The 25,938-nt window shown below is 39.3% G+C and overlaps 5 protein-coding genes across 7 annotated transcripts; 3 read left to right on the top strand and 2 right to left on the bottom strand.

The window, feature by feature from the left end:
- Positions 1 to 225: 225 nt before the first annotated feature.
- On the top strand, positions 226 to 5,231 carry idh3a (isocitrate dehydrogenase (NAD(+)) 3 catalytic subunit alpha). The gene is made up of 11 exons (XM_051381942.1): positions 226 to 360; positions 1,466 to 1,528; positions 1,675 to 1,758; positions 1,949 to 2,063; positions 2,280 to 2,467; positions 2,654 to 2,787; positions 2,890 to 2,992; positions 3,578 to 3,642; positions 4,107 to 4,191; positions 4,362 to 4,514; positions 4,599 to 5,231. The coding sequence occupies exons 1-11, from the start codon at positions 334 to 336 to the stop codon at positions 4,680 to 4,682; spliced, it is 1,101 nt and encodes a 366-aa protein (XP_051237902.1). The 5' UTR covers positions 226 to 333; the 3' UTR covers positions 4,683 to 5,231.
- On the bottom strand, positions 5,227 to 10,410 carry acsbg1 (acyl-CoA synthetase bubblegum family member 1). The gene is made up of 14 exons (XM_051381930.1): positions 10,154 to 10,410; positions 9,480 to 9,535; positions 9,022 to 9,290; positions 8,814 to 8,902; positions 8,526 to 8,646; positions 8,366 to 8,446; positions 8,126 to 8,275; positions 7,818 to 7,994; positions 7,401 to 7,582; positions 7,050 to 7,283; positions 6,728 to 6,945; positions 6,448 to 6,587; positions 5,927 to 6,173; positions 5,227 to 5,797 (listed from the first exon to the last, which is right to left on the bottom strand). The coding sequence occupies exons 1-14, from the start codon at positions 10,198 to 10,200 to the stop codon at positions 5,721 to 5,723; spliced, it is 2,088 nt and encodes a 695-aa protein (XP_051237890.1). The 5' UTR covers positions 10,201 to 10,410; the 3' UTR covers positions 5,227 to 5,720.
- Positions 10,411 to 12,254: 1,844 nt separating this feature from the next.
- Positions 12,255 to 15,725, top strand: dnaja (DnaJ heat shock protein family (Hsp40) member A). 2 transcript variants are annotated; one of them, XM_051381940.1, is made up of 8 exons: positions 12,255 to 12,419; positions 12,836 to 12,980; positions 13,845 to 14,019; positions 14,114 to 14,218; positions 14,305 to 14,532; positions 14,636 to 14,866; positions 14,973 to 15,073; positions 15,181 to 15,725. In XM_051381940.1, exons 2-8 carry the CDS (start codon positions 12,849 to 12,851, stop codon positions 15,394 to 15,396), a joined length of 1,188 nt encoding a protein of 395 aa, XP_051237900.1. In that variant the 5' UTR covers positions 12,255 to 12,419; positions 12,836 to 12,848; the 3' UTR covers positions 15,397 to 15,725. The 2 variants fall into 2 exon arrangements, with proteins under 2 accessions (XP_051237900.1, XP_051237901.1); XM_051381941.1 differs by having other exon boundaries at positions 12,280 to 12,419; positions 12,840 to 12,980.
- Positions 15,726 to 15,730: 5 nt separating this feature from the next.
- rps27l (ribosomal protein S27 like) lies at positions 15,731 to 17,278 on the bottom strand. Of its 2 annotated transcripts, none has more exons than XM_051381965.1 (4): positions 17,152 to 17,278; positions 16,379 to 16,487; positions 16,106 to 16,216; positions 15,731 to 15,982 (listed from the first exon to the last, which is right to left on the bottom strand). In XM_051381965.1, the coding sequence occupies exons 1-4, from the start codon at positions 17,155 to 17,157 to the stop codon at positions 15,954 to 15,956; spliced, it is 255 nt and encodes an 84-aa protein (XP_051237925.1). In that variant the 5' UTR covers positions 17,158 to 17,278; the 3' UTR covers positions 15,731 to 15,953. The 2 variants fall into 2 exon arrangements, with proteins under 2 accessions (XP_051237925.1, XP_051237924.1); XM_051381964.1 differs by lacking the exon at positions 17,152 to 17,278 and adding an exon at positions 16,861 to 16,893.
- On the top strand, positions 16,534 to 21,412 carry LOC127353016 (ras-related protein Rab-8B-like). The gene is made up of 9 exons (XM_051381948.1): positions 16,534 to 16,689; positions 18,145 to 18,474; positions 19,060 to 19,120; positions 19,205 to 19,265; positions 19,371 to 19,448; positions 19,537 to 19,626; positions 19,741 to 19,806; positions 19,901 to 19,951; positions 20,247 to 21,412. Exons 2-9 carry the CDS (start codon positions 18,351 to 18,353, stop codon positions 20,337 to 20,339), a joined length of 624 nt encoding a protein of 207 aa, XP_051237908.1. The 5' UTR covers positions 16,534 to 16,689; positions 18,145 to 18,350; the 3' UTR covers positions 20,340 to 21,412.
- Positions 21,413 to 25,938: the final 4,526 nt, after the last annotated feature.

Below are 25,938 nucleotides of genomic sequence, written 5' to 3'. Positions count from 1 at the left end.
TTGAGACTGAATATAAAGTAATTTCCCTAAATCTCACTACTAATCCCGGAAGTCGATGGCAAAGGGAATCCCGTCTTTAACCTGCCAATATAAAAAACAACTTTAACGTTACATAAAACATTAAAAGAGTGCATAACTTAACGTTAATACCACAAAATAGTTTAAATTCACACGAATAAAGATTTTTATCCAATGTGTGATTTCATTTAATAAGGGTTTATTTCGAAAGAAAAAGTATTCGGAGCGGAAATCCGCTTTGTATTGTGGTTAGCTTGACAAGAGCTGCTGCGAGTAAAAGCATCTTACTGCTGCATCGACCTTGGCCGGCTCAGGATGGCAGGGAAGGCCTGGAGGTCAGCGGTATGTACGCCAATAAATACGGGACTTGTTCATACGTGGTGTACCAAACGCTTTGCACTGTGTTTCAATCCATCACCTGACGCTGGCGTCTTTGAAAGCGGTTCAAAGTCAAAGACTGCAGCCACACCAGAGACGGAACTACCCGGATAATTAGCTCGGCGCTAACGCACAGAGGCTAACTTAGTGCTCGTAGTTACTATAGCAACCTGACTCTTGACCATTGCTAGCTGAGTTAGGCAGCTAGCTACATGTGTTTCTGTTATTAAACGTCCTAGAAAAGGTTAGTTTTGTACGTGTTTCAAGTTAGTTACAGTATGACAACAAATGTCCATGAAATGTCCCTCATCTACAGATTAAAGTGGGGTTTATCGCTCAGTGGCAAGGATAAAATCAAGGCAGGTAAAGAGCTTGCCATCAGTCTCCCTCATTAGTAATGTAATTAAAATCTGGAATGGGGATTTTCGTTTTTCTAAATCGGAGCAGCTTTGGTATTGCGCGTCTGCGGTTTCTGCAGTATTGTACTGTAAGCTGTCACTTGTGCTCTACAACTAAAGATGACCTCTTGCCTCGCTTTCCCTATTGGTCATCTACCTTGCAACATTCAGTTTGCTTGCATCTTAGTTGGCCTTTCCCTTGTTGCAGGCCTTTCGAGCCCATCCACTGAGACAAGACAACAGAAAACTGCCTTAACATCACAGCTAATATGCTATCTAAGGACTGATAACCCTTCCTGCTGACTGGAGTCTCCAGAGTGTCTTTTGCAGATTCATACATGATCAATGTCTTGTGTTCATCCTGACATTAACCTCTTGTATGTTACATGCAATAGTACTGCTTTTTAGAATAACAATAATTGTGTACTTTCTGGATAAAAAAGGAGGACATAAAAGGTGAGCTTTACTGTAAAACATGAGAGTGCACAATTCTTGGGTCATTGTGTTCATAGTATGTAAAGTACTCCTAGCTCTGTTCTTAATGTTTTTCCCGAGTATAAAAAATATACAAGAGAACAATATTGTATTGTATTTATGCTGTCAAAGTGAAATGGCTTGTATTTAATTTATTTTTTTGTGCCTGTAATAACCTGATCTTTTTTGATTGTCAGGTGTCATGGGTGGTTGGAGCTTTGAAGAAAGAGCCTCCACAACCCAGGATATTCACCCGTGGGGTACGTATCTTTCCTCTAGAGCTACAGCAAAATGTTCTTGAACATTTTTAATGCAATTTATTGCTTGTATTAAATAACGACTATCTCTGAAGCACATAATTATTCTTGTGTCACTGAATTTTATGTGTCTTTGTTCTGCCTCACAGATTCAAACGGTTACTTTAATCCCTGGGGATGGAATTGGTCCGGAGATCTCCGATGCTGTTATGAAGATATTTGAAGCAGCTAAAGTTAGTTCTGGAAAAGCAGAAAAATATTATTAACTAGCAAAATATTTTTTTTAGGTTGCACTTTAATTGTATTACTCCAGCATTGATACTAAGAAAATATGATCAAATAAGAAACACAATTAAAGTCTTTAAAATATTACGTAATGTAAACTAATCTAGTTATTTTGCTGTACATACACTTTTGATTTAGGCACCTATTCAGTGGGAAGAGAGAAATGTTACAGCCATTCAAGGACCAGGTGGCAAGTGGATGATCCCTCCTGATGCTAAAGAATCAATGGACCGGAACAAAATTGGCCTGAAAGGTTAACCTGCCTAATATACTGATTAATATTAAAATGGGATTCATTGCCAGTAAATTATTGCACATGGGGATGATGATATCCTCATACATATTTTCTTTTCTAGGGACTCATAAATAACCTCACAGTGGTTTAGATTGTTTCCCTCCATAATCCATATTTGTTTTTGTGTTGGCAGGTGAACTAGTAAATCATTTAAAATTATTTCACAATCTACAGGTCCACTGAAGACGCCAATAGCTGCTGGCCATCCATCTATGAACCTGTTGCTGAGGAAAACCTTTGACCTCTATGCCAATGTGCGCCCCTGTGTGTCCATTGAAGGCTACAAGACCCCCTACACTGATGTGAACCTGGTTACTATCAGGGAGAACACTGAAGGAGAATACAGTGGGATTGAACATGTGGTAAGACCTTTTAACAACACATGACTTTTCTAATTACATTTTATTGATTACAGTTTTGCTTATTTTGTCACTGGGTCACCATGTAGGTCTATTTTTTTACATTAGCATTTTTTTTCCAAATCATTCAAACACCATTTATAGTAAAAAGATTTTACCTGACTCTCTCTTGGATGTGTATATTTTCAGATTGTTGATGGGGTTGTACAGAGTATTAAGCTCATTACAGAGCAAGCCAGCCAGCGCATCGCAGAGTATGCTTTTGAATATGCCAGAAATAATCAGAGGGCCAGTGTTACCGCTGTTCATAAGGCCAATATTATGTAAGTTGTATTCAGAACAAATTATTGTATTTTGTAAATTGTCATGTTAAAGCTATTTACTAAAATTCTCAAATTAAATGGTTGTAATAATTTTTTTTACAGGCGAATGTCAGATGGGCTTTTCCTACGAAAATGCAGAGAGGCTGCTGAAAAGCACAAGGATGTTAAATTCACTGAGATGTACTTGGATACTGTGTGCCTTAATGTAAGTCCAAATTTCTTTAGTTTGTATATATGTTTTAGATGGATAAGAACATTTTGTAAATTTAACGTTCATAATTAGACAACAAACAATGCAACACCATGTAAGATTTGGTATTTTGTGTGTGTGAGAGTTGACGTGGAGCAGCCGGAGGACATCAGAGAGACAACCAGAAAACTTTTTCTACATAAAATATGATCCAGTTCAAAGGTCCAGTGTGTAACATTTAGGAGGATCTATTGGCTGAAATACAATATAATATTCATAGGTATGTTTTCATTAGTGTATAATCACCTACAGACGTCGCTGCTCCCTTTCCAATGACTCCGCCATGTTAAACCGCCATGTTTCTACAGTAGCCTAGAAGGGTCAAACCAAAAAACTAGCTCTAGATAGTTTGTGTTTTTCACACTTTTTGCAGTCACCATAGTTTATCCTTTGTGCTTGGAAGAGGAGGGTGAAGTCAGTGAGTTGCAACCTGCAATAACACCACTAGATACCGTTACACCCTACACACTGCACCTTTTTAAGGTAGAAAAGTTACATAATGGGGCTTTAATTGTGGCATTATTTGTACTTGTTTTACAGATGGTACAGGATCCCACACAGTTTGATGTATTAGTGATGCCAAATTTGTATGGAGACATCTTGAGGTAAGATAGATGGCATGTTCTCCATTATTTTTGTGCATCATTGAATTGGACCAAAAAGCAACATAGTCACTTTGCTAGTAAATGCAATTGTTCATGCAGCTAATTCTCCATATTCATACGTGTGTGTGTGTACATGTGTTGTGTCATTGTGTTTTAATGTGCATGTGGAAATATGTCAAAACAAGGAGAGTAGTGCTGACTGGGTGGATTCAGAAAATAATGATGTGTAACAACAAAAACTTTATTCCAGGCATTAAGTCATCAGTCAAAAGAAAATTTGACTAAAAACTTAACTAATTACTGAAGATGTTATGGTAAATTGGTGGTGAGCTTGCACAATGGCAAATAGCACTGACATTGTCTGTATCAGTTCAAAATGGGCCTATGTACATGAAAATCTAATGAGCAACTTCACCGTTTATGCACTAGAGTAAATCTAAAGGTAACTGTGTTTACAATTTCAGCGATCTTTGTGCTGGACTAATTGGAGGTCTTGGAGTAACTCCTAGTGGGAACATTGGCGCCAATGGTGTTGCCATATTTGAGTCGGTATGTTCTTTTTATTTGTCAGACGCAGGTTACGCAGTAGAAATCAATTATGTGAGATGTGTTAGTGAAGCACATGAAAGTTTCATCCGTTTGTATTTATCTTTTCAGAAATATGATATTTCTAGAAATTTGAATCATCATATTTGATTGTGATAAATTTGTCCTCTCAGGTTCATGGAACCGCACCAGATATAGCAGGAAAGGACATGGCCAACCCTACCGCCTTGCTGCTCAGTGCGGTCATGATGCTGCGGCACATGGGCTTGCACAGCCACGGTAACAACATTGAAACTGCCTGCTTTGACACCATTCGAGACAAAAAGGTAATGTGCTTTTTCAGGAAATGAAGAAATGCTGTTTGGTTATATGTTCCCATTCTGATTCTTAACACTTTATCTTTCTTCAAGGTTCTAACAAAAGACCTGGGAGGAAACTCCAAGTGCTCAGAATTCACTGAAGCAATATGTCAAAGAGTGCGGGATATGAACTAAATGGATGCTGGTGGGGCCATGAGTTAAATGTTAGGGTATGGGCTTTATTTCATCGTATCATGTTGTATCTGCACATTTTAAACCAGAATATGTATTTAAAAAAGTCTCAGGAGCTTGAGATCCTGAATGATTTATTTTTCTCTTTGCACACTCAAAAGCACGGTCTTTAAAACTCTCGACCAACAGTTAATGTATATGTGATATGCAATTTATTCCTAACCTGTTTAATCTGTGGTGGATATTGTCTATTTATTGGCTGAATTTGGGCTCTTGTCGAATGTATTTGACACTGTTATTTTAACATTTGTTTTGAAAACACAATCTGTCACTATGATCACTTGAAAAACACTTAAAATGTTTGTCACCAAGTCAAACTCTTCAATTACTGTATGTTTGTGGATATATTTCACATTTATGTGGGTCAAATATAGATTGGGGCTAAACAGACTACAATATAATAAGTCTTATGTCTTTTTTTCATGTTATATTGTTTTTCCTGCTACAGATGTAATGTATAAAGAAAAAATAATATTACAATGACACCAAAAATTCCAGACTTTTTATTCAGTGTTATACAAATGACTTTTGTGGGTGTCATACGCCCTCTCAGCTGCTATGATGATGACCCTGTGATTAGATTGCAGTTATTGAAGTTATGTCCATATTTTTCATCAGAACTGGTATAAACTGTATACTGAACCACCAAATATATACACAAAATAATGGCTTAAGTATCTGGTATGATGTTAAAGCAGTAAAATAAATTGTTGACAAGAAACAAATATGAATTAGAAACAAAATATTTCAGCCTACGAGAAGATGCATCAAAATGGTATCAGTATTGTCATAGTAAGTATGATTAATCCTCAATCTTTACTCTTAAATATATCAGAATTAAATATGGTTTCTCTATTATTTACGCATTCTATACATAAGACACATATAATTAAATTCCATGCATGTCCACAAGGATGTTGAGATATGCAAGTAACACGTGATTTACATACTAACAGCTACACAGTAGTTTCTCTAGGAACTCTATTCCTTATAGAAGTTGTCGATGACCTTGTGGTACATCTCCAACACGACGGGGCGACGAAGCTTCATTGTGGGACCTGGAACGAGAAAACAACATAATGCGCAATAGTTCACTGCAGTCTCAAACTTTAATGGCTTTTAATACAAAAATAATCATCTATTTATTATATAAAACTGTCTACTGAGTGATTTTCTGCTAGATTTACCCAGCTCTCCTCCAACAACAGAAAAGTCCTTTCTGAGAATAGTCCACTTTTGTATGCGTTGGGCATTGGAGGTGGCTGCAGAGTTGACTCTGTTGATTCCTTCTTGAATTGCCCGGTACACTTCTTTGTCTTTACCTCCTATGATGTCAGACACTTTGGTTGCTTGGCTGCCGAGCTGTCGGCAAACCTCCGCGGCCTCTGTACTCAGCTCCTCTGTTGGCTCCATGGTTTCTGTATCACTACAACACTGGAATGCAGAATTCAAATCCTGGTATCTTTATATTTCCACATAAATCATTAGTAATTATGAAAATTGTCATTTGAGCAGTATTTGAAGTTAATGTAAAGGGACTGTTTAGTATGCACACATTGCTGCTGTGTAAATGTTCGTTTATGTATTTAAATGGCTCATCATGCACAGATTTATTTGCAAATACACAGTTACGTAATGTGTCTTTTTATAACATTTGGTTCATGTCAAGAATACCCTTTCCATTAACTGGATAAAAATGGCATATTACCTTCAGGGTCAAAAGCATTGACAAGAATTTCCTCTTGTCCCCTATGAGCATGGCATTGCTGATTAAAGGTAGCTCCTTCTTCACTGCTTCCTCTATGGGAACAGGGGGAACATTTTCCCCTCCTGCTGTGATGATCAACTCTGAAAAGAGAGACAGGACACCCTGATGTTTCAGCTATTTATGACTCATAATAAGGATAATGAAAACATGAGCTCAGGTGTGGGTCTCTGGTGACCTAAGACTAGCAATTGTCTTGCCTTATTTGCTCAGATAGCTCTACCTTTTATTCTCCCTGTGATGTACAAGAAACCCTCCTCGTCTATCTTCCCCAGGTCTCCAGAATGCAGCCACCCATCCTCATCCAAAGCTTCTCTCGTTTTGTCTTCCATATTGAGAAAACCCATGAAAATGTTACGTCCCCAAAAGCAAATTTCACCTGTCCCCTCGGAGTCTATGTTGGCCATTTTGTATCGACAGCCAGGCACCACCTTACCACAGCTTTGTGAAAGAAAAATAATGTTTTTGGTTATTTTTATATTCGTAAAATTAACATTCAATGCATTTAATTTTACATACAATTCTTACGGCCCTTGAATTTTTACCTTGGCAGTTTGTAAGCTTTGGGACCTGACATAAAGTGAGGTCCCGTGCTCTCACTCATGCCATATGCCTCATACAACCAGATATTCAGGCCCAGGAAAAACTGCACTGTTTCACTGCTGATTGGTGCTGCACCAGAGAAGAACTTCTGACAGCAAGACAGGCCAAGCTCGGCCCGAAGCTTCTGGAGCACAAGGCTGTCAGCCAGGAAAAAGAGGAAAGGTTTCTCATCATCCCTGAAAAAAAATTTAAAAGTGAAATATCAATGTAATTAAATCATCTCACTGCGAAAAATCCATTAATGTATGTTGTTTGGAGGGTCATTTACTGTATACCCTTTCATCGGCTCTTACTTTTGCATACACTTTTGATTTGCTCCCAGGCTGACTGACATTGCCCACGTCACCAGTTTCTTTTTCACATATCCACACTCACTAATTCCCTGTTTTATCTTCTCCATCATCTTCTCCCATACTCGTGGGACACCCATGTGGGATGTGGGACAAACTTCTCGCAGTGTTGTTACCAGGCTTCCCTACGAGTTAAGTACACAAAGAGCTTAATAAGTATTTGTAGTTAATGAATATTTTTGGGAGGTTGGGGAAAACGGTTGGGACAAAAACTCTGCAGTTGTAACCACAGTAAGGCCTTACCTCATTGCTTTTACCTTTTAATTGAGGAAAGGTATATTTGATGAAAAACAGTTTCTTCTTAAACATTTTTTTTTTTACTTTAAAAGGCCTTTGTGTGATATAGGCATTTGTATTTACCTTCAAGGCATCTGGCTGTGCAAAGTATACCAGCTCACCCCACTGGATGCCTGTCCAGAGATCATAGATCTGAGCGGCAATGTGGCTGAGAGGCAGGTAGCTCACTAGCGACTCCTGTTTAGTGTCGGCCGGCTGCATGTCCCCGACCCTGCTGGCGTGATTTGCTGTCCATGTGATCTGAATATTCATCATAGATTAAACCAGAAGCCTTGTTTACTATCTTCTGCTTTAGCAACTGCTTGCATATAGTTATAATAACAAATGAGTGTGAATACAAAGAGCTTGACAATAGTCACATGAAAACTTACATTGTCATGACTGAGCATGACTCCCTTTGGCTTGCCTGTGGTGCCAGAGGTGTAGATCAGGACGCAGCATTGGTTGGCTCTCTGGCTGCGGATGATGTCATCCAGTTCTTCCTCAGAAACATCTAGACCAAGCTCCATGAACTCCTCCCACTGTCCCAAAACAGCAACATACACCGTCATAGCCTGGGCTCTACAATCTCTTTGACCCGTATCATTTCACATGGTGTCAGGAGAACTTACAGAGTAAAGGTTGGCGATCTTCTCTCTGGGGTGTCCACTGTACTGCACTATGGCTTTCAAATGGGGCAGTCTGTCAAGTATCTATGGTATTAAGAGTGAGATATTAACCACAGCTTGTTTTGTATATGTAAATACCTTTTATATATTTAAGTTATAGTACCTGTAGGATTTTATCCAATTGCTTCTGGTTTTCCACCACAATAATGTTAGCTTTGGAGTCACTAACCACATACTGGCAAGCTTCTGGTGAGTTTGTGGCGTAAACTCCTGTCATTATCCCCCTGTAGGAAGAATAGAGGTCATTATAGACACAGGAGGAAGAGTGAATGTGTCATTACAACAGTAGCAGATGAAATAATGATAATTGCAAAAAAAACCCAGTATATTTGGGTCCAGATATAGGCTGATTGAGACTGGCTGTTGTTGGTGGAGGATGTATGTTTCTCACCCTGCCATGATGGCACCGACTGCAGAGAAGAACCATTCTGCTGAATTGAATCCTAGTATCGCCACTCCATGGAATCGCTCTAAACCCAGCTGCACACATTAACAAACATTTTAACCTTTTCTCTTGTGCAAATGACGATTGCTAGTACTCAGTAGTTGTCGGCTGGTACACACTCTAGACAATAAGTTTCTCTTTTTGTATAATTTACCTTTATAAAGCCCTTGGCTGCTCTCCTGCAGAATTGATAATACTCTAAGAAGGTTATCTTTTCCCACTTGTCGTTCTTCTTGCTGGCGAGTGCGTACATGTTTCCATATTTTTCAACTGAGGCTTTGAACATTTGGTGAACTGTGATAGGTTCCTCTGGACATCCCTCCTCTATTCTCAGTCTTACTGAGCCATTGGCATCAGTGGTCCAAAGAGAATGAGCCGGAGCAAGAGGAGTGCCAACAAACTCCTCTTCTATGTTTTTCTTTCCTGAGATGAGAAAGAGAGAGAGCAAATCCTGAAAAACAAATCTAGTCCTTCCCACAGAGGAATAAAAGGCCACGTCTCAATATTATTCAGAACCAGTAGGGTCTTTTGACGTAGGACTTCCACCATAATCCGACCATCACAGTGGACACCCTGGACACCATTCAGCAAACCCATGTGCTCATAACTCACCTACAGAGGCAAGGTCTTCACTATCTGTCTGTTTGTGTGCCATAGACTCCTGAACACTGGAACACACAGAGGAAACATGGGCTCAGAACAGCTCATATATACACCACCCTCACATTGTAGCAAAGGTTTTGGCTGCTGTTTTCATTTCATCACATGGGTCTAATTTTCAGCTGCATTGTTTATCCAACACAATGTCAGGCTTTTGGCACAGCTAAATCCCCCTTGCTTTGTTTGACAGAATATATTGAATGAAAGCTGAAAGCTGAGAGCACCCTCACTCATTAAAACTACTATTTTGATATAAATTTATAAATTCAGAATTCAGAATTAAAGGTTGAAAACTTTCTACATCACAAAATACTCAGTGAACTGTTAAATGAGAGAGACGTTTAACTGGCAGAGGGCCACTTCAATACAAAGTGGACAGGAAATGTATTAAAAAACTTGGGCAAAAGTGTTATTGATATAAGAATATAGACTAACAAAAGTGACTAAATCAGTTCCGAGCCTCATCACAATAGTTTTTGCATTGTAGTGAATTTGAATTTAAAATGAAGTATTGTAACTTATCCCACAGCTAAACTGAAAATACACAGATTAAATGTTAACTACAGCATCTCATCATCCTCTACATTACAGTAAAGACACAAGAAAGTTCATTCTAGGCTTCTTACCTTTTCTCAAATTGATCATCTCCCTTCTCTTCATCAGGAATGTCCATACTGTTAGTGGTAGATGTCCTGGTGGTGTGGTTTCAGGTTATATAGGACCAAACCTCTGGATACAGTCTATTCTTGCTGGCCAAGTGCAAACTAAAACTAAAGTAGAACAAATTTTTTCAGACACTTCAGGAACTAAAAAGACCTGCAGTCCAACATGCCTCACGAAGTCTATTGCGAAACAAGTCAGAAAGTCCACGTGTGCACTGGACCGATCGCTCAAGACCATGTCTAGAATTTCAATTAGCTCAGTCTTTTCATATGTAGAACAGGGTGATTATAATCTTCCCTTAAATCTCACACAGAAAGGTAAAACACAAATCATACCACACTTTCAACTTAAAACAAGGTTTTATATCTGATGAGAGTTATTGCATTTATATGTGGCTCTACTGACACTACAGGCACATCTCAGGTTCATTCAAAAAGTTGCATAGGACTTTAATACTTTAATCAATTAGGAGTTTCTTCATGTAAAGGAACTCCAAATTGATGTATGTAATGTTTACATACTTAAAGGTCCAGTGTGTGACATTTATGTTTTCTGTAAAATCACCAGAAAGGCGCAATCATGATGTTTTTGTTACCTTCGAATGAGCCTTTTATATCTACAGATGCCACAGGTCACCTTCCATGGAGGCCCCATGTTGAACCACCATGTTTCTACAGAAGCCCAGAACGGACAAGCCCTGGCTTTAGTTTTTCACGCAGAATACTTCACTTTCACTCATTTAGTCAATGCAGTGTGAAGGAATAATAGCCCAGGGATAAATGGCTATTTGGATACATTTGCAGTTATCTCCCTATATATCCTAGAAGAATATTTTTAATAAACAAATAGCAGAGCCAGTCTTCAGCATATGTTAATATATGTTAAGTTGTTACTGCTGTTTTTATCTTACAGAATCAAAATCAGAATCTGAATAGTTTTTACATACAAGGAATTTTCCTTGGTATATTGGCATAACAAAAAATACAAGAATACAGAGGGAGAATATATTTACGCATAATCAGAAACATTTAAAATAACATCAAATAAAAGTATACAATCAAAGACAATATGTACAGGTCGTATATACTACATACTGAGGTGGACTTCCAAATGAGCTTAAAAATAAATTAGGTCTTTATGTCAACAGATGTAGCTCTTTATGTAAAACTCAGAAGGCCTTTTTTTAAACTTTCTGATAGATAGATGTATAGTTATTATTTTCAATTAGGCTACCAAGCAGTATATACAGTGGTTAAAATTAGCCCTGTCTTTACCAGCTACGACATTAATGTGATTACACATGAATGCATCAATAATTATAATCCAATTATGTTGTGAAATATTTCTCTATCCCTGTGACATTCCTATAACTCCCTGAACCCTGAACATAGTCTTTTTATTTGAACTTGACTTACGCTGTCCTGCCCCCTTCTCATTGCATCTGTCTTGTTACCAACCAACTTGTTATGACTATACCTCAATGTTTCCATGTATTTATTTCTTATCTCAAGCTTCATGCACAGTTTAATCTTGACTATATATTTTATGTTAGCTTCATTAAAAATTACTACTACTACTACTACTACAGTATGTTGTTGAACTGAACTCTGCTCCATGCCACACATAACCAGCTACAGTTGCTTCCAGAAATCCAACTCTCAAGGCTCAAGCCAGCTGCTGAAATAACAGATCACAAATTATGTAATGGGCCTATATATTATTCTGAATAGGGTCATTCTACATAATCAGCACTGGTACTAGTAGTATTTACTTTTAAGTACATTATGCTGCAAGTATTTTTGTCTACTCAAGTAAACATTTTGAATGCAGGAATATGTCTGCACTGTTGAATTTGTACTTTAAGGAAAATATCTTCCACCATTGCTTAACCAAACTATATAACTAAACCAAACCAAAGCAATGTATGTACACTTTTTTTGTGCTGACAAGAAATTGGGTCAAGGTTAATCTTGCATACCCAGACCTATCTACACACGTTCAAGACAAGCCGATCTGGTAACTTCCACAACCCCTCCCTCCCTATCTCTCCATTACTATTGCCATTTTTTTTTTTGACTCAGGTCCAGCCAACGAAACATCCGGCGCCCTGCTCTCAGAGCTCTCCAGAAAGTTCTGCACCGTGGAGCGGCTATAAGAGCCAGCCCTCTTCCTCCACCAGCCTCAGAGTAAACCGAGCGAAAGCGACAGCCACGATAGCAATAACAAGTGGTAAGTCATACAATAATTTGAAAGGATATTTAGCTACACGGCAAATAAATGTTAGTACTTTTATTCAAGCTTAACGTAATATAACAATATTTGGTTGACAGTAACTGTCATTTAACCACACGCGTTGCCATAACGTTACCTTGCTGTGTTCTAGCCGTTGGTTAACGTTATGTTCTAGCCGTTGGTTAACGTTATGTTCTAGCCGTTGGTTAACGTTATGTCAACGTCTTTATACTTTATTTAAGTTTAGCGGACGTTCTGGCTGATGTAAACTTTATTTATTGAGGAATATTAATATAAGCTAACGTTATTAAGCTGAAGGCAGCATTGGGTCGCAACGCTAACCTCTTGGACAAAATAATACAGTGTCAGCTTTATGTATTAATGTGTTGTGTGTTTCTGGTTTATGTCTTCAGCTAGGTTGTCACCATGGTGCGCGAAACAGGCTACTACGATCTGTTGTGTGTCAGCCCCACAGCCTCAGTGGAGGAAATCAAAAAAGCCTACAGAAAACTCGCTTTGAAATATCACCCCGACAAGAACCCCAATGAAGGAGAGAAGGTGAGTTAGCCACATTGAGTGTTGGAGACATTTAGGGTGTCCCTGCAGCCGTTTATGGACTGCTAGAAATGCTCTTTCTAATTTTAAACTGTACGCCTGGTTGAATTGACAGCGGGAACTTTCTGGAAAGATCCAGTCGCTGCTCCGCTGCTGTTGAAGTGCAGAAGTATTAGTCTCCAAGACACAGTTGAAATGTTTCAGGCTACAATGTCCGGAGGTTGTGAAATGAATGTCTAAAATGAAATGAATTAACTCGTCTTTCGCCGTCCTGAAGGGCTCGTTAGGCAGATGTATTTATAAATAGCATCTGCACATTCAGTGTCACCATTAAATCTGCAGTATTTGCCTTTTTACTCCACTACTACTCCACTATATTTGAATGACAGCTTTAAGTTACTTTTCAGATTACAAAAAGGTTAACGTCCTTTCTGTCCAGTGAAAATCATGTATCTCCAAATTTGGTGATTTTGCTTATAAACTGAAGGATCAAGTGTCCTTTGTGTGCTGAGAAAACTCTCCTACTACTATGATACATATACTATTTAAACTAGCTCTACCTTAAATATCTACAGCAGTAAAATACAAAATAAACTTTGATACATGAGTAATATTAATCCAGATGAACATGAACCATTTTACTTTCATTTTTTAAACTTTAAGTAAATATTTTTTATAATACTTACTACTTATACTACTTATATAATACTTTTGGAGTATTTTCACAGTGTGGTGTTGCTACTTAAGTAAAGGATCTGAATGCTTCGCCCACTGCATCCTAGAGAGAATAGTGGAAGGATTCATTATTTATGAAAGCTTAAAATCCAGTCTTAGTTTCAAATGTGACTTTGTTTTCTATTTCCACAGTTCAAGCTCATATCTCAAGCATATGAAGTGCTGTCAGATCCACAGAAGAGAGACTTGTATGACCAAGGTGGAGAACAAGCAATCAAAGAAGGAAGCATGGGTGGAGGGTCTTCCCCAATGGACATTTTCAACATGTTCTTTGGAGGTGGAGGAAGGATGCAGAGAGAGAGAAAGGGTATGATGTATTTTTATCAGTTGCATAAGTAATATTAAGCAGTAGGCTAAAATTATATACATTTTAAACTTACATATACCTGCTTTTCCTTTAGGGAAGAATGTTGTCCACCAGCTTGGTGTTACACTGGAGGAGATGTACAAAGGCTCTACAAGGAAACTTGGACTTCAGAAGAACGTCATTTGTGAAAAATGTGAAGGTACGTGGTATTGTTTGGATTTTAATCCGATATACAATAAAAATGGTTCAGTAGTTCAGTAAATGACATCGTCCTGTTTATTACAGGTTATGGTGGTAAGAAAGGTGCCTTGGAGAAGTGCTCAAATTGCAAAGGTAAAGGAGTGCAAATCAAGGTGCAACAGATTGGGCCGGGCATGATTCAGCAGATCCAAAGCATTTGTTCAGACTGCCAGGGACAGGGCGAGAAATTCAACTCAAAGGACCGCTGCAAGATCTGCCATGGACACAAAGTAGAACGCAAGAAGAAAATTCTTGAAGTTAACATTGACAAAGGTAACGCTGGAGGATACTTATATAAAAAAAAAAAAAAAAAAAAGCTAGTAGTCTAAATGTGTTGTGCGACTCAAACTAAACTGGACATAAATGTGTTGTGCAGGTATGAAAGATGGTCAGAGAATTACATTCAATGGAGAAGGCGACCAGGAACCTGGACTCGAGCCCGGGGATGTAATCATTGTGCTGGATCAGAAGGATCATCCTGTTTTCCAGAGACAAGGCGAAAACTTGGTCATGAGGTTGGACATCAAACTTGCTGAGGCCTTGTGCGGTTTCAGGAAGATCATTCGGACATTAGACAACAGACCGCTCATCATCAGCACACAGCCAGGTAATTGACTGGAAGCAGCTTGTCTCTAGTGTCGGCCTCCATGTTTTGTTTGTTTGACACTATTTGTAATTCACGTTTTCATGAACATGTATCTTTTTGTCAACAGGTGAAGTGATAAAGCACGGCGACATTAGGTGTGTTCAGAATGAAGGCATGCCAATTTACAAGGATCCTTTTGAAAGAGGACAGCTTATCATTCAGTTCCAGGTGAGACTCCGAACGTCTCGCCCCTGTGTGATACAACTCTGGATTTAAATCTCATCATCAGATTCTTCGTTGTAGAGAATTTCTGCTAATTGTAATTTATCCTGCAGGTGGAATTCCCAGAGAAACACTGGCTACCGGAGCATCTCATGTTCCAGCTAGAAAGACTGCTTCCTCCCAGGGACGACGTGATGATGACGGATGACATGGAGGAGGTGGATCTCTGTGAGGTGGATGTGCGGACGAAAGAGAAAAACCAAAGTAGGGAAGCTTACGAGGAAGACGAGCAGGGACCCAGAGGCGAAGTGCAATGTCAGACCCAGTGATCAAAGTCTGTGATTTAAAAAGAAAGTGTTGTAGAGCAGGTGGGGTTTTTTTTGTTGTTGTTGTTGTTGTTGTCGCTATTGATGGACCTCTCCTGGGACACAAATATGCAAGCAGAGTACTCGTTTCACACCCTAATTTATCAAGACTGTATTTTGGTTTCTTATATTTATTTAAAATCCATGTCTTTTTATATATATATTGTTTCTTCAGAATCAGTGGCACAAATGTTTTCTTTTCATTCAGACCACCTGTATGCTTTCTGTGAATGTAATTTCAGTCATGACATTTTCTTTTGTTGTTTATTTGTCAATAAAAGTCCCAGAATGCATCAGCTTTTTAATAACAGCTTTCTTTATTGACTTAATGAGATTTTACCTTATCATCTTGAATATTACAAATTTAGTTAATTTATAAATTTATAAAAGTTGAACATCTGTACAGTGACAAGATTTGTCATTAGTGAATGCACAACTACATTGTAATCAATGGGGGGAAAAATATGGGATTTATCGACAGCACGGCTTAATTACAGACAATTTTTAGTGTGTAATCCGTTTTAGTGTTGCTTCCTCCTGAAAGAGCAACCTGTAAAGCAAAAACGAAAACAAGTTAAGACAGCCTTCTACTTATTACTGCTGAAGGTAGTGGTATTATATGGTATATGTATTGTTTTTTGATTTATATGGTGTATTTATGTTAATGTTTTACCCTCTGTCAGTCTGGCCTTTCCTCCTTTAGGCTGGCACAACACAGTGGAGCATCCCACACAGAGCACCACTGTCTGCGCATGGCTAAACATGGTGGTGATCTTGTAGCAGCCTGCAAAGACAATAAAGTATTAAAACTGTAAACAAACAACAGACCCAACATGTATTGTTATAAATGTTTTTATGGATGCCACAACAAAACAAATGACCTGAAATCACTGCACCAAAAGCCCAGTCTGCTTCTACTGGTTATATATTATTAATATAACGTTACCTGGGCACTTCACATCCATAAAGTAAGAGTTTGGACTCTGAACAAGTCTTTTCTTCTTATGTTGCCTTCTTTCATGCTCAATCGTTGGGTGGAGGAGGTCCTTAGCCAGCTAAAAGAAACGGGGGGGAGAAAAAACATGTAATCAGTTTTAAGTTAATGCTACTGTGGTTTTAAAAGGATTTGTAGCGTATCAAGCATTACTCTGATCTCAGCTTTACTTAGAAACACTTTAATAATGAATCTATTCATTACAATGTCAGTCCTGTGATATACAAGGCAAGAAGTTTGTTTTTGGATCTACAGACAGGACGGTAAGTAAGTCCAGATATTAGCTAGTTAACGTTTTAGCAAACAATGAACAATATAAAACACTTCAGCACACAGACTGAGTACTGTCAGTTACACTGGCTTTGTGTTTGTAAACTCCCATCAGCTGAAAGAAACCATAATAAGAGCCTTAAAAAAAAAAAACAGGTACCGACTGTTTCTTGGGTCGACATGTCTCCGCCACGGGTTATATCGCATACGCACTTGAAACAGTTGCGTTCCAGCAAGTAGTCGTCCCCCAACCCCCACTACTGCCGTGACATAGAGCTACGTTAGCTAACTTTCAGTCCATGTGCTGCTGCTGCTGCTACATATCAGCAAGGTTTCAGACCGCAAACACACTGCGTTTGACGGCGAAGACTCGACAATAAACAAGCACCGACAGCTGTGTAGATATGAACTTAAACTAAAGAGATTACCACATCAAAAAACACATTGGGACTCACAGGCATTTTCTCCGTGCTAGGCTCGCCTTCCTGCGCAGATACTGGGACTGAAACAGATCTGTGCAGCAGCAGGAACTGTCAGACCTGTGAGGGGCTGAGATATCACTCTATACTGTCAACAAGATATTTTTAAAACGTGGTAGCGTAATCAATTCATTGAAACTTTGTTTGTTTTTTTTAATAAAGAAAAAAAACAGTAAGGTCTTGGGGTAAGGGAATAGAGATTGTCTTTTGGGGGATGTAATTGCAGTATATTTTTAAAGGATTTCCTATTGTAGAGGAGCAATTGTTACCATGTTTTGCCCCTTTTCTCCTGAACTACTTATGTTAAAAAAAGATCTGGCACCTGCATCCAGTGTTTATCGCGGTGTTTGTTGCAGATACTGGGATCATTATTGTCATGATATTTTTCAATATTTTATAATATTTAAAAAAAAAAAAAACAATTGTGCAACCTGCCCCTGAGCTCTGTTTTATGGATTATGAGCATCAAGGTTTGGGCAAACAAAGTTGGACACGTAAGAGCATGAAATGGGTTTATGTGAGGTCGTTTTAATAAAAAAGTATATAAATTTATATAGATAAGTCCAAATGATTGTTCATGTAGACCTTTGTGTTTTGAAATGGTCATTACAGGAGGTGTAGACTTAAAAAACCCATCATTATATTTTAAGTTGCTGTCACTTCATAATTAAATTGAATCAGAAAGCAAAACCTTAGATGATGCTGCCCTTATTTATTATTACTTTCATTTCATTTTATTGTATTTCTTCTTATTATTATTATTGTAATTGATATTGTTAATAACAATAATTGTTATTATTATCATAGTTTCTGGGTTTGTGTTTGTTTCTTTTTTTGTTTATTAGTGATATTTAAGTTAGTGTATTATTATTATTATTATTATTATTATTATTATTATTATTATTAAGTTCTGTATGTTGAAACTGCTTTGTAAAATGAGCATCTGTCACTAAAACAAATCTTTACAAGAACAAGAAAAGAAAGCAAAACCTGAGGCCCCCCTTTACCCACATTAAACTACATAGACCAGAATGCAACGCAAAACGTGACGTCACTCATCTCGGCACCGGTCTGCTGCCAGTCTGCAACAGACAGCTGAGGATTTCCAGACGGGGGATCCCGGCTCGATACGGCCTTATATTGTCGAAACGTTGGAGTCCGTACAGTGTGTCTAAATGGCGAAAACGTACGATTACCTCTTCAAGCTGTTGCTCATCGGAGACAGCGGAGTCGGCAAGACATGTCTGCTGTTCAGATTCAGCGAGGACTCCTTCAATACCACCTTCATATCCACAATAGGTGAGTACCCCTGCAGCCGCCCCTGAGGATACATATGACTGTAATGCATGCACATATGAACAGGACACAGAGCTTCACTGCATTGCACTAACTGGTGGTCAATGTATGGTCGTTGTAATACCTATAGGGGGATATATTTTTTGTATTATTATGCTCTATATTATGCAGACCCATGGTGTTTAAAGGGGCAGTTACTGCATAGGAGCAAGACAATGGGACTGAGAAACAAATTATAATCATCTCCTGCCCTTGATGGCTCATCGACACACCAGTAAGGTTAAATATAGAACGAGATGAGAATGAGAAATGTAATCATGGTAGTCGACCTTTGGAAACCTGATTGAAATGTGAAGCCTTCTTTGTTCCATCCTCCACAACATATCCTCCACAAAGCTCTACAGTGTACTACAGCTGCTAGTTTTGCGGTGACATTGAATTATGTCCTGCTACAACTTGACAGTGGATTAACAGCCCGCGAAGTGCCTGGTTTCCGGTGCACCTAATGTTTTATAATATCAAGTAACTAATCAATGTAGTGAGTATCAGCTCATACCACTCTGTCTGTGTCTGCTTGTTCAAATGCAGGAATAGATTTCAAAATCAGAACAATATCGCTGGACGGAAAGAGGGTCAAACTTCAGATTTGGTAGGCTTTTTTTCTATATTTTTTTAAATTAAAATCTGACACACATCTGCCTGCTTACCACTGAAGTTGATTTGCTGTTTTCAGGGACACTGCAGGGCAGGAGAGGTTTCGCACCATCACCACAGCTTACTACAGAGGAGCTATGGTGAGTCTGCGCTTCATCTTACAATTCCTCCTTATGGCTTTATATATCATCGGGTCTGAGATATTGTTTGTGAGGATGACTTTTTGTGTGTGTGTGTCTTCACAGGGCATCATGTTGGTGTATGACATCTGCAATGAGAAGTCCTTTGAAAACATAAAAAACTGGATTAGAAATATTGAAGAGGTGAGCTTGTTGCTGCTTGATACTGTCACTGTGTACGGAGAGTAACACGCCTACAGCTTTGCATAATGAGTCTTTTCACTTCTCCCAGCATGCCTCGTCTGATGTGGAGAAGATGATCCTGGGTAACAAATGTGACATGACTGACAGGAGGCAGGTGTCCAAAGACAGAGGTGAAAAAGTGAGTCTCTGCAGCCACTCTTTACTAAAAAAAACAGTCTCAAACCAGCTCAAATGCACTCTAACAACTTGTTTTGAGTGACACTAACATAGTTTTTTTTTTTATCTCCCATAGCTGGCTATTGATTATGGAGTGAAGTTCTTGGAAACCAGTGCAAAGTCTAGCTTAAATGTGGAAGAGGTATGCACCTTTTTTTTTTTTTTTTGAAAACCCTGTAAGTACCATGTAACATGATGAATATGCACATTTAACTTTTTTCTTTCTGTCACACTAGGCTTTTTATGCTATGGGAAGAGACATATTACACAATCTGAGCTCAAAGACAGTAAGTGGTTAAGAGATTCCTATAATAGATGCCAAGTGCTTAATTTCCACTGGGGACAGGGGGAATGACTTCAAATTATTGGTGATCTGAATATAAATTGCATTAGGAAGTTGCATTAAGATATGTTTTTGTTTGTTTGTTTTTTGGACAAACCTCTGACTTAATGTGCCCCCCCCCCCATCCCACTTGTGAAACTAAAACTACTCCCTCAACAGTTGCTGCACTTAATTTAAAGCCCTACTTGTTTAATACTGTATTTATTACACTTCTCCACTTTCACATCTTTCCTCACCAGACTGACAGCAATGCCGGAGGATCGGGCAAACCAGTCAAGATCACAGAGAAAAAGTCAAAAAGAATAAAATTCTTCAAGTGTTCACTCCTCTAGGCTGCTCCTCTGTAGTGTTCACGGCTCTGTGGGACTTTGCTGTTTTGGCGGATGGTTCCTGCATCCAGGATGTCCCTGCAGCAGCAGCAGCAGTGGTCATATTCAGAGGACCTTAGTGCCAGCTGAAGCTCACAGGTTCATGAGTGTTTGAGATGCCATCCTGATCTGCTGACTAGAAGAGGATCAGCGAGGAATGAGGCCTGATACTGTATATCCGCTCATGCAAAAGACTTGGAGTGATTGCCAGCATTCTTTTTCTTTTTTCTTTTTTTTTTTAGCTGGCCCTGCAGTGTCTGCTCACACAAGGCTGTGATCCTGTTGGCATTTATAATACCTCTGTTGGATCTCATGAGAATATAACTTATTTACACATAGTTGTCTTATAAATGAAAAAAAAAAAAGAATTTCAGAAGTTGTAGCATTGTTTTATACACACTACCTACTGTAATATTTACTACTATGATGCTGTCAGACATATCAGATCTCAGCATTGATTGTTTTTGTCTGTGTAAATTCATGTTTGTTAATATATGCCTGTAGTCTCCTGTTGCGCTGGCATCATTTCTAGTTGTTCATGTGTGCCTAGCAGGAGTCACAGGATTGTCATAGAAAAGACAAAAAAATTTATAAATAATCAATTTTTATTCTCTTTAATGAAACCTTTACTTATACAGGTTTCTGTGTCAAAATGAAAAAGGTTGTATGTTTCCTGGGAGCTGTACTTACCACATATTATTATGCGATTGTCAGTATGTGCATGAAAGATGTAGGGATACCTCTAAGTGGATCATTATTAAGCACATTTTACAGTATTTGAAAAGAAAATGTTTACAGGCAGTATTTGAAAGTGTCAGTGGTATATAGGAAGTTCATGTTTTTGCTGATCACACTGTGTATATGTTAGCACAACTAACTGTTGTGTGTATGCTTTATGTGTAGACATCCAACAGGTTCCCTTTTACATATCCAACATTAAAACACGACGACTGGGGAAAGCTGTAATGTGAATGATTGTAACCTACTGTATGTTACACCAATGAAAAGTAAAGAAGAAAGTGGATCTTTAAAAGAGAGAGCTTTGTTGAGTTTTACTACTCTGCACTGACAACTAACATTTACTGCATGGTTGGAAATCTTAAAGGGGTTAGTTAATGTTTTTTTTCATTTTGTTATTCTATTTCTATCATTATTGTGACAACTCTTTCATAACCTCAGTAATCAGTCAGTAATGATCTCCAGTCGATGGCAGGCTACCATACATTTCCACAGTTCTCTGATTCGCTGATAGCGTTCAGTTCCTCTTCTTCCTTTTTTTCTCATTCTGCTTTAATGTCTTCTGTTGCTGCTTTCATCGATCCCCTCGCTTTGTGGCTGTTATTTTGTTTCCTGTGCGTCGTCTTCTCTCTTCTCCACTTCCACCTTCTTTCCCACATCCTCTCCCGCCACCCTGCAGGCTTCAACGAGGTCTCTCTCACTGCTGGAGGCTTTCGGCTCCTTGCTAACCATCGTGTACTTTGCTTTCCTCTCGGTTTCATTCCAGCTGTGTGACCTGTGAGACGGCATATACTTTGCATCAGCTACGGTTAGATACTCAGTCGTGTCCGAGAGGTTTCTCTTGGCCTTCATCTTTGTTTGGTCTTCCGCAGGTTGTGCTGCTGGAACAGTGCCCTCCCTTTCTAAAGGAACGTGATCAGCCTGATTCTCTTCCTTTTTAAGCTCTGCGGGTGCAGTGCCTGTTTGAAACTGCTGGGCAAGAGTTCTGACTGTTGACACCTTTGGGATGTGACCTAAAGTGCTGGGCTGCACCTGATACTCCAAGTTTGCTGGCCACTCTTTTGGTGTTTTAGTGACCTGCTCCACCACTGACCTGTAGTCTGCGCTTTTCTGCAGATCATCACCTGCCTCATCTGGGTTGTAGATGATGCTGCTCATGGCTCTCTTCTTTGTGATAGGGGACGTCTGGCTTTGGCTTTCAGTAGGAAGATATCTCAAAGATTTTGTCCTCTTTGGGGAAGAGGGCGCTCTCGGCGGCAGTGCGGGAGGCTTCTGTGTGGGATCAGCTGCGTCCTGTGGTTCATCAGGTGGGCTCACAATTATGGTGCTCATAGCCCTCCTCTTTGTCAAAGGAGAGGTGGGTTGGTCTTCGACTGGATAGTATCTCAAGGATTTAGCCCTCTTTGGAGGGGAAGAAGGCCTTAGCCTATCCTTATCCGTTAGTCTATCTAGCAGCATTGTGCTGCCTTGTTTGGTTAACGTCTCTTGACTTGATGCTACAGAAGCAGGCTTTTGTTCACATGGAGAAATGAGAATGTCCACGCACGAAGTTGGTCGCGATCTCTCCAAACCACCAACCTCTAAGGTCTGACCACCTTCCTTGGGGTTGAGAGTACATATGCTGGGAGCTTGCCGCAGACTCTTCTTTCTTTCTACTGCAGTTTTTGTTGCCTCATCGGTGTCCTTCTGCTTCGCCGCGAACTCTTCCATGTCCATGTGAAAGCGGTAAAGACTGTAACCATCAGCACTGTTAATGCTGCCCTGGCGAAGTAAGGAGGAGTCACACACAGAGGAGTTCCGTGAATAGGTTCTGGTCAGCTCCAGTCTGTCCACCCCTGCAAGCTTTTCCAGGGCAACTGCCATTCGTCCGTGGATCTCCTCCAGTTGGGCCAGGCGCAGATCTACAGTCTGCAAGGAGGCCTTCATGGTGTTCTCCCTCTCGTTTACCTCCTCCAGACGCATGGACATATTTTCAACTCTGCCAAGAACACCAGAGAAACAAATGTTTATGTAAGTATAAACCATAGTCAACATGCTTAGACATGTATAAGCTACAACCAAAAAGGGGGTTTACCTTTCTGAGGTAACCTTGATGCGTTCATCGCTGGAGGACTGCTGCTCGTCCTCTTTATGACGGAAATATTCCTCCATACACTGTTCTTCAAACTCATACAGACCTTTCAGCTCTTCTGGATTCAGCCTCAGCTCTTGTAGAAACAAATCATGACATGATATCAGATTGTGTGTTTAATACAGGACTAGTACTGTAAGTGTTCTGTAAGTGCATTCTGTATCTATGGGCTGCAACATGATTTTTATTTATTAATATAATAATATAATAATATAATTTTGAGCATGATTTTTTTTGTATCATTAGAGGTGACTAACTCAGTCCGCGGTCCTTCTCATCCAGTTCTCCCTCTTGTCTCTTCCTCGCACAGCGCCGAAACAGCCTGTTGAAGAGGATGTAGAGGTGGCTGAAGATGATGAGAGGTGGTGGCAGGATGGGACGGTCATGGAAAGTCATGATCAGCTGATATCTCTGGAACTTCCACACCTGGTTGGAAATGGACTTGACTTCAAAGAAAGTGTTGCTGTGGGACAGGCGAGTGAGACCAGTCAGTACACACTGTAACAGAAGATATTTCTTGTAAAGTAATAGAGCAGTTAGACAGTGGAGGATGTACTTACTTGAACACTGCAATGAGTAAGTTGACCAGAAGAATGTTTGCCACGAGAAGGTAACAGGCCATAAGAGCAGGTGTGAGCCAGGCACCAGGGATACATGGAGGCAGTTTTTTCCCATCCTCATCATATAAATGTTCACCACATGGGGCTGTGAGGAGAGCAGGTCATTGGTATAGAATTTATTCTGAGATCTTTAGCTAACTGATTCGAATTGCATTCTTGATTTGAAGACTACTCACGGTTGATTTCCATTGCATAGACTTGAGATAAATTCCAGAAAATTGCAGTCACGCAGAAACATGGAGAAAGCGTTAAAATCAATAAACATAGGATTTTTATGGCGTACTTCTGTCAAGGTCAAGCTGATGTCCATGCAAAAGTGGACTGTTTTCATAAAAATGTTTCTCCTTTGTTAAAGCAAAATCAAGAATATTGAGTATTTGTTTTAAAGACTGATGGAATTAAACGTATTAAAAGAAACAGCAACTTCCTCAGAAAAACCCCTGCTAATTGTAGGCTTTTTTAATTGTTGCTTGAGGTCTCCACCTTGACAGAAGAAACACTGACAGAAAAAAACTTGAAGGCAGATGATCAAGATTGAGGAGTTGAGATAATAAAACTTATTCTGCTCTACCTCAATGCAAAATGATTACCATGTATTGAATTAAGAGCCTATTATAAATGTGACAGCAGAGGGAGACAAAGTATTGAGGGGTGTACAGTGTAATAATCTATTAGAACTAAACATCACAGAATTTAAGACATAGAAATTAACATAACATTGATCATCTCCCCAGAATCAGGAAACAGAATCTTACTATGAATTCTAGTCTTACGGTCTATTGAGTCCGCAAAAACCTCTCCATAGATCATCCAGTAGGGCATGTAGAAAATATTTCTGGCCAGGCGCCACGTTGGTTCCTCATCGGGGTGAAGGATGGCTTGCCGAGCCACCCCGAAGCTCATAAGCACCACCAGCATGATCACCACAAAGTACATCATATCTATCATCTGAAAGACAAGAAACAAACATAAAATTGAACTCAGTGTGAACTTCTATTCATTCTGTTCGTCATGTGAGTTTCACATGATTTGTTCAGCTCCGAGTGAAGTCTTAAATGTTATTACCATCTTCCCTATCATCATCACATAGGGTCCCAGGTATTTGTTGACTCCAAAGATGTCCAATACACGAATGTACCAGAAGATGATGTCGATACAGTAGATGACTCTGCCATAGCCCATATAAGGTTCATGCTGCAGCCGTAGCATTAGCCCAATAAGAAAGGTGGAAATGGCAGCCAGGTCTGTGATGTTCCAGTACTCCTCCATCCACACACTTATCTTCTGTCTCAGCTTCCCCGGCTCTGACATTAGAATCTATACACCAGGGTTTAAAAGTCACAAAATATCTCTAACACATATAATGACTCGAATCAGATCAAACTGATCGTATTTAACAGCTTGTACCTGTCTGACTTTTTCAGTGCCAAGTGTGAGGATGTATGAAATGACAGTCCACTCTTGTACAGATGGCCATCGCTCCATTTTCACCAGGATTATGTAGTTGTACAACATCAAATAGCCCAGATAGGAAATCTGTTTGAAGAAGAATACACCAAAATGCCAACTTAAGTCTTTTCACTTTCAAGTTAAAACATATTATGATGGATCTTGTTTACATGAAGGAAACTTACAGTGTTGAACCAAAATTTGGTGAATGGCGCATCATAAAACTCAAAGAACCTTTTTCCAATGGGGATTTTGCGGACATTAGCGCTGCCCTCCTCTTCATCCCCCTTGTGGGAAGTTGCATCAGCGTTAGGGTCCTACAATACAACAAGAGCAAAACTCTCATTCTTCAGCTCATCATTTCTCACTCTTGACAAAGAAAGGCATATAAACAGCAGTGTGAACCTTGCTGGATTTTTCGTCTTCTTTGTCTTTCCCATCTTCTTTGCCTCCAGGTGCTTGATGATCATCTCCAACACGGAAATCCAACAGTAGAATGAAAGGTGGGAAGATTATTCCCAGAATAACCTAGGTGAGAAAATGATCACAATTTAAGTTAGAGTGAATTATTTTACTCCTATACTGTGAAGGCAGCACTATAAATATTACAACTAGTGATGTCCTT

Source organism: Dicentrarchus labrax, unplaced genomic scaffold, assembly GCF_905237075.1.
Source record: "Dicentrarchus labrax unplaced genomic scaffold, dlabrax2021, whole genome shotgun sequence".
Lineage (NCBI taxonomy): Eukaryota > Metazoa > Chordata > Actinopteri > Moronidae > Dicentrarchus > Dicentrarchus labrax.
Note: the sequence above shows the minus strand (reverse complement) of the source record. Positions and strands in the feature narration are given on the sequence as shown.

Coding starts and splice junctions, on each gene's coding strand:
- idh3a (XM_051381942.1), top strand. CDS start 334: ATGGCAGGGAAGGCCTGGAGGTCAGCG. Junction 1,529..1,674: donor CCAGGATATTCACCCGTGGG/GTACGTATCTTT, acceptor TCTGCCTCACAG/ATTCAAACGGTTACTTTAAT. Junction 3,643..4,106: donor TTGTATGGAGACATCTTGAG/GTAAGATAGATG, acceptor TTACAATTTCAG/CGATCTTTGTGCTGGACTAA.
- acsbg1 (XM_051381930.1), bottom strand. CDS start 10,200: ATGGACATTCCTGATGAAGAGAAGGGAGATGATCAATTTGAGAAAAG. Junction 8,447..8,525: donor AATTGGATAAAATCCTACAG/GTACTATAACTT, acceptor TTAATACCATAG/ATACTTGACAGACTGCCCCA. Junction 6,588..6,727: donor CATCACAGGGAGAATAAAAG/GTAGAGCTATCT, acceptor CTCTCTTTTCAG/AGTTGATCATCACAGCAGGA.
- dnaja (XM_051381940.1), top strand. CDS start 12,849: ATGGTGCGCGAAACAGGCTACTACGATCTGTTGTGTGTCAGCCCCACA. Junction 12,981..13,844: donor ACCCCAATGAAGGAGAGAAG/GTGAGTTAGCCA, acceptor CTATTTCCACAG/TTCAAGCTCATATCTCAAGC. Junction 14,867..14,972: donor CATCATCAGCACACAGCCAG/GTAATTGACTGG, acceptor TTTTGTCAACAG/GTGAAGTGATAAAGCACGGC.
- rps27l (XM_051381964.1), bottom strand. Junction 16,217..16,378: donor TATGGATGTGAAGTGCCCAG/GTAACGTTATAT, acceptor TTGTCTTTGCAG/GCTGCTACAAGATCACCACC. Junction 15,983..16,105: donor AAAGGCCAGACTGACAGAGG/GTAAAACATTAA, acceptor TTTGCTTTACAG/GTTGCTCTTTCAGGAGGAAG.
- LOC127353016 (XM_051381948.1), top strand. CDS start 18,351: ATGGCGAAAACGTACGATTACCTCTTCAAGCTGTTGCTCATCGGAGAC. Junction 19,121..19,204: donor AGGGTCAAACTTCAGATTTG/GTAGGCTTTTTT, acceptor TGCTGTTTTCAG/GGACACTGCAGGGCAGGAGA. Junction 19,449..19,536: donor GGATTAGAAATATTGAAGAG/GTGAGCTTGTTG, acceptor CACTTCTCCCAG/CATGCCTCGTCTGATGTGGA.